Source organism: Aspergillus nidulans, chromosome VIII (assembly GCF_000011425.1).
Source record: "Aspergillus nidulans FGSC A4 chromosome VIII".
Classification (NCBI taxonomy): Eukaryota; Fungi; Ascomycota; class Eurotiomycetes; order Eurotiales; family Aspergillaceae; genus Aspergillus; species Aspergillus nidulans.
The window spans coordinates 4,439,084-4,452,273 of NC_066264.1; the positions used below are offsets into that span (position 1 = coordinate 4,439,084).

General features: G+C 49.4%; 5 protein-coding genes across 5 annotated transcripts, besides 1 other annotated feature; 2 read left to right on the forward strand and 3 right to left on the reverse strand.

Moving 5' to 3' along the window:
• Positions 1-13,190: part of a sequence feature (contig 1.4 576..155056(-1)) that runs on past both edges of the window.
• ANIA_00133 (DEAH-box ATP-dependent RNA helicase PRP43) lies at positions 96-2,542 on the forward strand (the record flags this gene model as incomplete). The annotated part of the gene is made up of 3 exons (XM_652645.2): positions 96-439; positions 497-2,363; positions 2,414-2,542. Exons 1-3 carry the CDS (start codon positions 126-128, stop codon positions 2,540-2,542), a joined length of 2,310 nt encoding a protein of 769 aa, XP_657737.1. The 5' UTR covers positions 96-125.
• On the reverse strand, positions 2,837-4,925 carry ANIA_00132 (uncharacterized protein; the record flags this gene model as incomplete). Its single annotated transcript, XM_652644.1, has 2 exons — positions 2,837-2,857; positions 3,075-4,925. The coding sequence occupies 2 exons, from the start codon at positions 4,923-4,925 to the stop codon at positions 2,837-2,839; spliced, it is 1,872 nt and encodes a 623-aa protein (XP_657736.1).
• On the forward strand, positions 5,536-6,210 carry ANIA_00131 (nucleobindin SSP120; the record flags this gene model as incomplete). Its single annotated transcript, XM_652643.1, has 2 exons — positions 5,536-5,653; positions 5,723-6,210. The coding sequence occupies 2 exons, from the start codon at positions 5,536-5,538 to the stop codon at positions 6,208-6,210; spliced, it is 606 nt and encodes a 201-aa protein (XP_657735.1).
• Positions 6,366-7,685, reverse strand: ANIA_00130 (tRNA(Phe) (4-demethylwyosine(37)-C(7)) aminocarboxypropyltransferase; the record flags this gene model as incomplete). The annotated part of the gene is made up of 1 exon (XM_652642.1): positions 6,366-7,685. One exon carries the CDS (start codon positions 7,683-7,685, stop codon positions 6,366-6,368), a length of 1,320 nt encoding a protein of 439 aa, XP_657734.1.
• On the reverse strand, positions 10,388-12,667 carry pps1 (tyrosine/serine/threonine protein phosphatase PPS1; the record flags this gene model as incomplete). The annotated part of the gene is made up of 5 exons (XM_652641.1): positions 10,388-10,511; positions 10,566-10,622; positions 10,670-10,790; positions 10,842-11,861; positions 11,920-12,667. The coding sequence occupies 5 exons, from the start codon at positions 12,665-12,667 to the stop codon at positions 10,388-10,390; spliced, it is 2,070 nt and encodes a 689-aa protein (XP_657733.1).

The following is a 13,190-nucleotide window of genomic DNA, read 5'->3' on the forward strand; positions in this document are numbered from 1 at the left end:
TAGTGACCCACCTTCCTATCTGGGTACCGACTTTGTTTCCGCCCGCGAAGGCAAACCGCAAGTGAATTTTTTGGTCGCTTTTACTCCGGTGTTTTCGCGTCTCTACAACTTGCTCTTTCCTCGTCATGGTTGACCGACGCTCAGACTCAGAAGACGGTTCTCGCGCTAAACGCCAGAAGATGGATAAGTCTGGGACTGACCCCCGGGATAATCCCTATCTGGCTCATATGTACGCTGATACGTCCTCTAACGGCAACTCAAGCTCACAGGCTGATAACAAGAATTCAGCCTTTGCGAAGTTGCAGCGACATAAAACAACTGCTGCGCAGGCGCAAAAGGTTGAAGACAACGAGTTCAATCCGTTCACAAATCGGCCATACTCGAGCAAGTACTTCTCGATCTTGAAAACTCGCCGTGATCTCCCCGTTCATGCTCAAAGGTAGGTTGCCTTCCCTTCAATGATTTCGCAAATCGCTAACGTGTGATTGTTTCTCAGAGATGAGTTCCTGCAGCTCTACCAGCAGTCTCAGATCCTGGTCTTCGTCGGTGAGACTGGTTCCGGAAAGACCACTCAGATTCCCCAATTCGTCCTGCTTGACGATCTGCCTCAGACCCAACGCAAGATGATCGCCTGTACCCAACCTCGCCGTGTGGCTGCGATGTCCGTCGCCCAGCGTGTAGCTGCAGAGTTGGATGTCACTCTTGGGGAGGAGGTCGGTTACAGTATCCGTTTTGAGGATATGACTAGTCCCAAGACACTTTTGAAGTACATGACGGACGGTATGCTCTTGCGGGAGGCCATGAACGACCATGAACTCAGCCGCTACAGCACTATTATTCTCGATGAGGCCCACGAAAGAACAATGTCAACCGATGTTCTCATGGGTCTTCTCAAGGAAGTCGTGCAGCGCCGACCTGATCTGAAGATCATCATCATGTCCGCCACTCTGGATGCACAGAAATTCCAACGATACTTCAATGACGCACCTTTGCTTGCTGTCCCCGGTCGTACCCACCCTGTCGAGATTTTCTATACCCCCGAACCTGAACAAGACTACGTGGAGGCCGCCATTCGCACTGTTCTGCAGATCCACGCCACGGAAGACGAGGGTGATATTCTTCTATTCTTGACTGGAGAGGAGGAGATTGAGGATGCAGCACGCAAGATCTCTCTCGAGGGTGATGAAATGATTAGAGAGGCCGATGCTGGCCCATTAAAGGTCTACACCCTCTATGGTAGTCTCCCTCCGCATATGCAACAGAGGATTTTCGAACCCGCCCCTCCTCCACGCCGCCCAGGAGGTCGCCCGGGAAGGAAGGTCATCGTGTCTACCAACATTGCGGAGACTTCGCTTACCATTGACGGTATTGTCTATGTTGTGGATCCGGGCTTCTCAAAGCAGAAAATTTACAATCCCCGTATTCGTGTCGAATCCCTTCTAGTTTCTCCGATCTCGAAAGCCTCGGCGCAACAAAGAGCTGGTCGTGCTGGACGTACTCGCCCCGGAAAATGTTTTCGTCTTTACACCGAAAGTGCTTTCAAGAAAGAACTTATCGATCAAACGTATCCCGAAATTCTACGCTCAAACTTGTCATCCACCGTGCTTGAGCTTAAGAAGTTGGGAATCGATGACTTGGTGCATTTCGACTTGATGGATCCTCCAGCGCCAGAGACACTTATGAGGGCTCTCGAGGAACTGAACTACCTTGCGTGCCTTGATGATGACGGTAACCTCACCCCGCTGGGCCGCCTTGCCTCAGAGTTCCCGCTAGACCCTGCACTTGCGGTCATGCTTATCAGCTCACCGGAGTTCTATTGCTCAAATGAGATCTTGTCCATCACAGCATTGCTCTCAGTGCCCCAAATTTTCGTCAGACCGGCATCCCAGCGGAAGCGCGCTGATGAAATGAAGAATCTGTTTGCCCATCCCGATGGCGATCATCTGACATTGCTTAACGCCTATCACGCGTTCAAGAGCCCTGAGGCGCAGGAGAACCCCAAGCAGTGGTGCCACGACCATTTCCTTTCCTTGCGATCTCTGCAGTCCGCCGACAATGTACGTATGCAACTCCTCAGAATCATGGAACGTGAGGAACTGGAGATGATCTCGACGTCTTTCGAAGATAAGAAATATTACGAGAATATTCGCCGTGCTCTATGCGCCGGGTTTTTCATGCAGGTCGCCAAGAAGGAAAACCAGGGTAAGAGCATGTACATGACCATCAAAGATCACCAGAACGTGCTTCTGCATCCCTCGACTGTACTTGCCCACGATGCTGAGTGGGTTCTATACAATGAATTCGTCCTCACGACGAAGAACTATATCAGAACCGTAACAGCTGTTAAACCGGAATGGCTTATTGTAAGTTCCAACACTCCCTCCACTTCTTATGTTTCTAATGAAATCTCTAGGATATTGCGCCTACCTATTACGATATTTCGACATTCCCAAAGGGCGATATTCGCTCTTCTCTGCTGCGAGCTGCCGAGAGACTCTCGCGCAAGGAGAAAATGCGTGCGGATTCTGGAAAAAGGCGTTAAATAACCTATCAGATATGCTCTTATTTTCATGAACATATAGACTATGCTTACCACCATATCATGTCAAATATACTCAGGCTGCAATATTATTTGCTGCTTTCCAGTTTATTTATGCAATAAAAAGGCCTGTCAAAATGGGCTAACCTCTTTGGCTCCACAAGGCTCCCTTTCGAGAACAAATATCCAGTGATAGTTCTAGACGTGACATCGGCCGTCAAGAAAGGTAGCCAGATCAGGCAGCATCTAGTGCGAAAGGATGTAGCTATTGTTGAGTTTGTTTCCAATTCATTGGCCTTAATATACAGCTGCAGGTATCTATAACACAGTAGGTCTAATCACATAAAACGGAAACAAAAGTTGAGTATAGTCAATACAGATGCCCAGAGGGCATATAATTGGAGGATCCTGATCACGTCGAATTTCGAGCCTGGTACAGTGCCCTGGCTCAACCGGAAGAATCTCACTAGGAGTCCATCGTGCTAGCTTTTGCGCCTGGTGGAAGGGTTTCGGTCTCACTCAACCTTGGCCTTACAGGCGCAAGTTCATCAGCCACCTCGCTTGGTTTATTTCGAGTGGATGGTGCAGAAGTGTTGGATGCGGCCGTACGCAGGACCAATTGTTTCAAAAACGCAACCTCTGACCTCAGGATTCGCATTTCTTTTTGTTGCGCAGCAACCGTGTCTTCGAGAGAACGAGAAGGCGAAGCAGAATATGCGTTTCCTTCCTTGTCGTCGAGCTCAACCGCCTTGGTTTGGTGGAGGTTATCAGGCTCCTGGTGAGATTGGAGCGTTTTACGAACTGCCTTTTGAGCCAGTTCCTCGTCGAGAATCGTGGACATAAGCTGGTTAGAATAGGTTCCCATTACCCTTTGTAGTCGATGGGCAAAGTCCTCTCCTTTCGGGGCGAAAATGTCGAGTTGCTCCTTGGCAATGTTGGCAAATGCGTAGCATTTTTCCACGAGCGGTGCGTCAAGCTGTGATGGCGGTGCATCTTGTGCGGCCACCCACCACCTGTGTGAATCGGGGTCGGCTTCGCTGACAATGTCTGCTTGTCGACTTGGGAGGTCGGAGCTGAACCCGCTGTGAACAGCAGCTTTAATAAGGGCTTCAGAGAGATCGAGCATCTGACAAGTATCGCAGAGTTGAATCATCAATACAATCAGTCTTTCCACCCTTGCGGGTGGGTGCTCGGTTGTTGAGGTGATAAAGGCCAAAACTCTCTGCAGTACTTGTCGGCCTCTTTCCCAGTTCTTCCGGACTGTGCAGAACTCCAGATAGGCCATAAGTATGGCGAAATCGTCCATGTAACCGGCTGATCTTGCGACGAGGAGGTATGCATCTGCTCTATCTGGCTGGTCGAACCTCAGACAAGCCTTTATGAGAGCAGCGTATACAACGATGTTTGCGCTGTGGACAGGGGGAACTGAGATTTCGAGTCCATTGACTACCCTTTTTTTGTAGAGGCCGAGTGTACCCATATTGATAGGGTACCCCTTCCCTTCTAACATCTTCAAAAAGAGATCAAAGCCCTTAAGGTCTTTGGTTTTGCGGAAAAAGTTGAGAATCGCGAGGATGAGGGAGGCGCTCATTTCGAACTTGTAGGGAAGTATCGTCTTGATAACCAACTGGGCAAGATCGTTTTGTCGGGTCTTGGTGAATGCAATGATCATGTATGTAAAAGCATAAGTCCGGTCCGGATCATGGCAGTGAAGAAGAGCATCTGATAGCCTCAAAAGGAGTTCCTCGAGGGGCATTTCATTGCTAAGGAATTGATCCGTATCCTGACGGATTTTTTTGTCGAATCTCGTTGACGTACGAACTAGATCTTCCCACCGAGGCGAATTGAAACCCTTCATCAAATCATCGATGTTGACTTTGGGGTTTGCCTTGATTTGTCTGATCCTGCGCCGGATGGCGTTCAGCTCGAACAAAAGACTCGCCAAGTCGAGTTGGGGGAAGGAATCGTTATGGTCGTAGTTTTTCAAGATGCCAAAATATGCATGAGCAACAGCCGGGCGTATGATAAGCCTGATTGCGAGCTGTTTTAATGCTAGTTTTCTGATGGCCTTTGCGCGGACCTCGTCAGTTCTAAGCCATTCAGGTAGTTCCTCTACATCAATGGCCATGTCAAACTCATCGTCTTCCAATGACTCTGCATTCTCCAGCTCGAATTCTTTGACAACTGGAGCTTCCAGATCCCGGTCTCTTTGCGTACTCCACCAATGCGAAAATCTGCACGGGTTCTGGGTCCTAGGGAATCGAACAGTTCGGTATGATGGTCTCGATAGAGTGTGAAATGACCTTGTCTGGAGCGGTTCACACGGTGAATTCGGCGTTTTCCGTGAATATAAAGCATCGGAAAAGCGAGGGCCTTCGTCAGCCATATCGTCAGCCTCCTCTCTCACATCCGCAACCTGCTCTTCCCGCTCCCGGTGGCATCTGCTCTTCGCCCGCGCATCTGGAGCGAGGATACTAGTATACCGCACTATAACCGGGTCTTCGATACGTATACTTCGTTTACTCGCCGTGGATGTTGTTCGAAACGTTAAACCTTGGGCAACATCGTTCCGACACAATATGCAATGGGAACCCGGCGCTGCGCGTGGGCTGCGAAACAATATACGCTGCATTGTCAGGGCATTTCGGCCCTGTCGGGCGGGAAGGCTGTTGTAATTGAACTTGTAGATCAATTGGGCATCCCGAAGATTTCACAAACGGCGTCGTACGGTGAAAGTTGAAGCAAGTGGCCTGGCTGGGTGGTATGATGATAGTTATGGTTGTGCTATCGGGGAAAAAGTTGGAGATGCCGGAAAGCAAACACTGCAAACAGCCTGTATCCCCAAGCCGGCGGACAGCTGGTCCCCCGGAGGCTCCTCTTTCGAAGGTCAACCCCGGGGGAGCTGCTTGTTCTATATTATGCTCTTATTTTCAGCTATATTTTCTTGAAATAGCTTGGCTCTGGTTAGCCAACATCTTAACTTTCTGCAATTGACAATGCTGATTACGCTTACTACGGCTCTACTCGCCCTGAGTGGCAGCTTGGTGAATGCCCACGGGTCGCATTCCACCCCTACAGACCCCTCTGCAGATTGGGCGACTCGGCACATGCAAGGTGGGACCTAGTACTTCAGGTACCTTGCAGGAAAACAGTCTGATTTACTTACACCTGAAATCAATGTAGAGGAGCATCACATCGATACCTTTGACGCCGCATCTTTCTTCACTCTCCACGATTACGATTCGTCCGGAGCCTGGACGCCCGAAGAAGTGCGAAAGACATACGGCATGGATGACGAGTCAAATGCGGGCTTAACGGAGGAGCGAAAACAAGAAGCTCTAAGGGAGGTATTTACGCTGTTTGACCCAGCCAACACCGGGTTCATCAGCCGCGACAACTGGCTGCACCTTGTCTCCGAAGGCGTGATATTACCAGACTTTGGGTTCGGGCCTGGTCATCACGGCGATATTGAGTACGAGTACGAGATTCATCATTTCGAGAAGTACCACGGCGAGGATGCGACGGAGGAGGAACTCACGCACCCTGAAGATATTGAGCACTTCAAGAGACATGACGAGGAAGACGAGGCCATGGAGAAATTGGACCAGCTTGAACGGATGGCCATTGTCGCGGCTAATATTCCGGCGAAGTTCCGCAAGGGGCGTGTGTGATCATGTATATTTTATGTATTCCCAGGGGCGCTTAAATGTCTGAGTTGTTGCGGGCGTTATTTACACACATATAAGATGATAGATACCATCCCAATGACAGCTCAGATCAGAAATGCTGCCAATATGCGATGTGGATTGCGTATATCTCCGTACCATCATGGCGCATTGCCGCAAATCTCTTGATGGGAGAGGTGTAGGTCAAAAACACAATGCATTACCCCTGGAGCATAAGTCTTGACTTTTTCGACGTGCCGACATTCAGCACGGGGCTCCGTATTCGCAATCTGGGACGCAGACTCAGTCCAGAGACCTTGCACGGTGGCGGTAATCTCGCCTCTCTTCACCTCGATCTGTTGCACATCGACATTCTCGTGCACGTGGAGCCAGCCACCTTTGTCCCCGTCAATGATCCTGCAGGCACCATCCCAAGCGTCGCTGGAAGATGGCAAAAGCCCCAAATTGACATGTCTGATGTTGGTCCACCCTTGCCGACCCTCCATAGCATCTCTAACCTGACGCATAATCCCCGCTGCAAACCCATTATCTCCGTGAAAAATCACCACCCGATCAGTATCACAAAGGCCCCCGACCAGCTCGTCAACAGGCACACTCAGCTGGCCATCATTTCCCACCCTGATAACTTTACAACCCCATCCATTCTCCACACATCCCCTACGCAATCCCTCCACAGACCACCCATTGATCTCCCACCCCCAAACCCTCTGGACCCCGCGTTTCAGATACGAGAAAACAAAGTACCCGATCCCGGCGTACATATCGATGACGGCGACATCGCCAGCTGTCTTCCCATGAAGCGATACCTCATCTAACCCCTCAAACGTAGACCCATGCCCCAGTATCCGGGCCTTCTCAGTGACATTTCCCCGAGAGAACATGGTATGCAGCGGAGCCCAGATCTGTACGATCCCGTGATTCTGGACAGTACGGACCCAGAATGCGCGCTTGTAATCATCTTCCGAGGGCTGGATATCCTCGCCATCCCGCGACGTGGCTGGTCCGAAATCTCCATGCAGCGTGATGAGCCCGATAGGGCTGCGCATCCTGTTCTCATGTCCTTGAGTGTCTGTAAGCACGATTGGTGCGTTCATGGCAACGTGTGTTACCCCATATCGCGAGAAGGCGCTCGCGATGGAGGCGTACAGAGTCTGGCGCTGGTTGTCATCTAAACCTTCATAAAGCTTGGCCCAGGCCGGAGGGTGGGTAAAGGCGTTCAGCGGAAGCAGGAGCATGGGCTCGTATATGGTGTATCGTTTGGGGAGCGAGGAGACCAGCTCCTCGAGTGGTACGGCATGTTGCGCTAATAGAGATTGCGAGAGATGCGTGTTTATGAAATCTCCTATGCATTTCTGGAGGGGGTTGATGTTCTGTTTTGACAGACGTTTTGATTTGTCCTTGCTCAGCATGGCGGACATAGTAGCAGCAGGCCTTTCATCGAATGAAGTGGAGTCTGCCATTTTGTATGCTGTGGTTGGTGTAGCTCTTCGATCGAATTATACCTCACCGATTACTAGGCGATTGTCGTACGCAACATTTCCCAAGGGCATTAAGCGTGAGCGTACGATAGACTGGCCACCACAAGAGCATTCAGGGCAGCTTTTTTCCCCCGTAATATTCGAAAGAGTTGAAGATCTCAAAAAAACCAAATCACATCCACGAACAATATCTGCTTTTATGTGAGAGTCATGTGATTCTAGTACCTAACGGTAATTATTTTCTGCCTGAGGCGTAAGATAGCTCAATTTGATCTGAGAGACGACAACCTCTATCAATAATCTTGGATAACTCGTTGAATGGAATTTGAAGAAACACTAATGAAAAGAATTGAAAAAGTGTTAATGAGTGTCTGGGCCTCTTCTCCAGGTGACCTGCTTTAAGCTGCCTTCTTTCTCCTTCTCGACGTTTGAAGGAAATACAGAATTTCCATAGTGAGACAGATAAACAGCACTGCTGCAGCAAAAGATGCAGGTCTACTTCGATCTTACAAGTCTCGATCATTTGGGCCTCTAAACAAGGAGTTCATTCCAAGAGACCCAAACTTTGTGCCTCCATATTCCTCCCTCCGTTGTGTCCAAGACAACTAACAGCAACAGAACCTGCAGACAAATAAAATAAACCGACTATTGTGCTGATGAATATGTTGGCATTATCATCGATGGATGCATCAGCTAGCCGTAGCATCCGAGCTTTGACTGCGCGGAGTTAACGCTGTGGCTGACTGTCCGTATATGTAAGCGTGGTAGAAGGACAGGCACTCGTGGCCTGCGACATACAAAGCTGGAGAAACCCTGTACCCTTTGCCCTGACCCTCGGCATTTTGTTACATAACTTTCCGGGTTCGATGCGTAGAAGGCTTTTGCGTTGGCAAACCTTCGGTGCCGGCTGTCTGTTAGACCGCTTCCATTAAACTCTCACCAGATTGCGAACAGGGCTCAGAGCGTAGGTACTTACTTTTGTTGCCAAGGTAGGGGGTGAAGGCGAGCAGGCACAGGAGGAATAATCTGTGATGGGCGTCCTCACGACTGGACTGTAAGCCTTCTTAAACCTCGAGTGAGGTTTTGAAGCAGGGTAAGCAATCTAAGAGAACCCAGATATTGCTCTACCAAATGTACTACATCCATAAAAGAGGAAGCCTGCCGAGTCGTAAAAGCTGTTCGAACTTCGAACCTGCAACTGGGATTAGATGAATATACGGGCAGAGATATCGGGAGGCGACGCACTCTTTTCATATTGGCAGTATTCTGTGCAGATTTCCCAATACGTAGGTGCTGATAGATGGTGAGTTGCTGGACTTGGCCCTGGCAACCGCGCGAAGCTAGAGCCGGGCAGGGCTTCTGACATTACGCTTGCTGCTAGGAATCGAGATGTGGATTCCTATTTCCAAAGTGATCTTTACTATATTCTGACCAACGTAGTTTAAAGAACAACATATCTAGATCGTTTCGAAGGCTTCAATAGTACCAGTATTGCTGTGGAAGCTGCCCCTGACCGTCGAGATGGTCGGCTTCTGATAATGTAGCAGCTTTTTGATGCACTGTAAAACTTTCAGCTTTATAGATCTTATAATTCAGAAGCTTGACTCTCATCTGACGATTCCCCCACGCGGTGAAAATTCCCTGTTGCTTGGCTGCGTGTGGATGATTGACCAGCAATGGAAAGTTCTTCCGGGCACTGCAGCAATCTCTTCCTGGTACTATCATTTTCTGGTTCTCCTTTGCCCATTATCATCACAGGTCCTTAGTTTGAAAGATGCTACCTGAGCCCAGAATCAGTTATCAGTAGGGTTGAACGGGGATGTGAGTTGTCTCTAGAATGGCGGCTCTGAGATGGATGGAGTTAGGGTTACCCGTAGATGGCACGCCATTCCCGCACTTTCCCCACCCACTCTCCGTTCTCCACTTACCCTGACTCGTATACAGAGTAGGTTGCTGGGGAGGACAGGCCGGGAATATCTAAACTGCAATGCGATGTCTGGTCCAGTCCTCCATCCTACTGTCCTATTCACGCGCCCCGAGCTTCTCATCGTACCTTTCACTTAGCAGCGCGCTGTATAATCCTCTTGTTGTCAGTTGACCATACAGCAGCTGCGGTTAATCCAGCTGTCGTAGAGTAAGGTATAGGCGGTTCACTGCTAAGATAACGATTATTGGCAGGGTACGAAAACATCAAGCAGATAAAAGCGTAGGAACGTAGGTCAAGCAGGTATCTACTTCCAGGAAACCGAGAACGGTGCTCTCCAAAACTACAGCCAAGGAGATTCCTTTTGAGCGTGAAATTTGAGGGAACAAGACAAATGAGCCCCTCAAATAAAGCGGCATGTCATGTTCACGAAATAGATTGAATTTCATAAGAAGAAAGAAATGAGAAGTAGTAGTGTCATGTCACTGAAAGGACGCAGGCATATCCATATAAATCAAGTCAAATCAAATCCGTCTAGCGCCAAAATCAAAATCAAGTCCAGTCCGGTCAGATCGTATCAGGAAAGAACGGGGAATAAAATAGAAAGAAGAAGAAAAAATGGCTCGTTAGTTCGTCTGATCGTTCTTATTATCGATGCATCGATGGAGTGTCGTTATTTAATCGCTTCTGATGGTATATCAGTGTTGTCTCGTGTAGTAGTCCCAAGAGTAGATGGCCGTTGCCAACTCCGATGTTCTACTTATCTCGAATAAGGCTTGTTCATGAGGGCGATCTCGCGAGCTACAGTTGCCCATTCAAGTTCTCTCTTCACTGGCTGTTTGTTTTTCTTTTGTTGAAGTTCTTCCCACTTTAGCAACTCGTATCTGTCGAAGTTGTTAGGTCTGATGAATGCTTTCCAATGTAGTACTGCTGCTTACACAAATCGTAGGTGTGGTTGAATAATAACATTGAGTCTTCTTGCACGGACGTAACAACTGGATCTAGGTTAGCAACGTACCAGAAACGTTAGAGCTCAACCTACTATGCCCGTGGAAAAGATAAATTGAGGGACGCCATGACCTCCGCGATACATATTGTTGCTGAGCGTGAGACACCCACCCGGCAGTGAACGAGGGTGGCCGCTCCGTCCGACTTTCCTTTACCTGAACCTTATGTGAATAGAGGACACAATTTAACGGGATAAGCCAACTTACGGATGAACTCAAGACAGCGGTCAAACTCCTGTGTCAAAGGATCAATGCCATTGTCCTGCACTTTGGTAATATGCATCAGATTTTCAGCACCCATTCTTGCGATGTCCGAGTCACTCCACGTTACAGCTTCACCGATGCTGAGAACACGCCTGATACCAAGCTCCCAGAGCATTTCCGGGTTATTGGCATGTGACAGATTTCCGAGGTACATATATGGCAAGATTCGACTTGGCAAAGAACCGTCGCAGTATTTGAACCATTGCGGATCTGACACGCGGTATGTTGGAGGATTCGCGGGGCTTTCTTGAAGTATTCGCTCTTGAACATTCTTTAGATATGCGACGTCGGAAGGGTAGGCGAAGAAATTCCGCTTCTTTTCCCTGTGAAGCCTAAGCCAAGCTTCGCTCGCAGAAATGCCTTCGGCAAACATAGTGTAGGCGATAACTAGTAAGGAGCTTTCGGTATACCCATCTGGGCAATGGATTAGGATCCTCCGTGTCTTCCTGGGAGGGATGTCCATGGAGACGTCACCCTCAGCATCCGTTTCTACAACCTCAGGGTTCGCGAGGTAGTAGATCCACCGAAGTGTATTAATCAAGTCGTCAAGATCTCTACTCTCTCCGGATGGAGTCAGAAGGGAGCCGGAGGAGGGGAACTCCATTCGTTGAGGCTCTTTCGCGAGACGCTTAGCGAGGTTCGCTAAGTAGCGAGGGCCAGGGATCCCAGCAAGATCGTTTGCGTCAATCATCAGGTCAAATGCGTCAGCAGAGGGAGTACCGGAGGCACCGGCTTGTAGGAGATAATCCGGCGTAGGACCTTGCCAAACGTTGTGTGCAAACTCAGTCGCCCGCGACATGGTACACATCTCCAATCGTTCTAACTGGACTAGACGCTTGTTAGACCGAATTCTCGCACAGCATTCAGTAGACTCACAAAGATCCACAACCTGATTAGTGAGTTGGCCGCTAGAGTTAACCGCTACCAAATTAGGAGCTCTGCGTTCGATATCTGAAAATGGGCCTGGTATTCGTTTAGTTCACGATTCGTGACACATTTGATACGGTATTTGGAAACTCACAGGAGACAACAAATGTATTATATGACGGCAAGGTCTGCTCATGGTCATGCTTGAGTCTCCAGTGATGCTGTGCAGTTGCGATCCTGCTTGCGACTTCGAGAAGCTGCTTCGCGGTCACGCCATCCTCGCCGTAAACAACAATATCGGACAGCGGAGCCACCTTTGCTGTCTGGATCTGGAAATTGCGCACTGAGAACCCTTCCCGTGGGTCAGTGGCGAGGAATTCCAATCCTGACGGAGCGAGAATCGCGTCAGGAGTAATGGCGCCTTTCAGCCTCGATGTCGATAAATCGCCGCCTACTTTGACAATTGTAAGGCCTCTCCAACACTTCGGTGTTCGGCGAAGAGAACGCCGTCGGTTGGTGAAGAACCCGACCTGTAGGTGGTTCTCAGGATGCAGTCCATGCAGCCAAGGGAACATCAGATTTGGATCTGGCAGCGGCTGCGAAGAACAGTGATCGACAGCAGCCACCAGTATTTCAATTTCTATCGAGTATAAAAGGGGCGACTCTGAGATCTTGGGGAAAGCATCGGGGGGGTGAAGAGGCGAAGACGTCGGGAGGACGACATCATCCTTTGGAGCAGGCGAGCTAGTTCGTGAAGAAACGGGCGACGGCCCGGTAGGACACACGGGGATATGTTTATTTGGCACAGGAGAAGAGGTTCTATTGAGGGTCAAAGCCGGGGCGACAGTTCCAGGCGGAGGAGTGGTGTGGCGTAGCGGTTGCTGCACCACAACGGTTGCCATGACTGGCAAGCGTGTTTGCGTTGGGTAGCTGGGCACAGATGTTAAGGCTGAGGTTATCGAGTTCTGGCAGGTACGAAATTGAATGTAAAGTCAAGGCCACATAATTCGAGTCTCGCGATAGCGCCTTGTAATGTTCTAGAAAATGCCTTTAATGAAACATCGTGTGTTAGTGGTGGTGGGATCGCGCGATTGAGTTGGGCATCGTACGGTTGAGCACGTGTAGGCAGTGGAGAGGCGTGTTCACTCACTCATAGAAGAGGCTCCAATATCAAACAGTCTATGCCAAAGATGCACATCGGTATAGCACAGATGAACGCGACGGTCGCTTTTGGAGGCTATCAGAAGCTATAGGAAAGGATGCGGGGGAGATGATGTTGCGAACTTGATGATGAGAAGGCAGACTGGCAGAGAGCAGTGGAAACTGGATGTACCCACCAAGAGATAGTGGAAAACCCAACCTCCACAGTGATAACAGTTTCCAGCGACAGATTACAAATGGAACCAGTCGCAATTGGCAGATAAG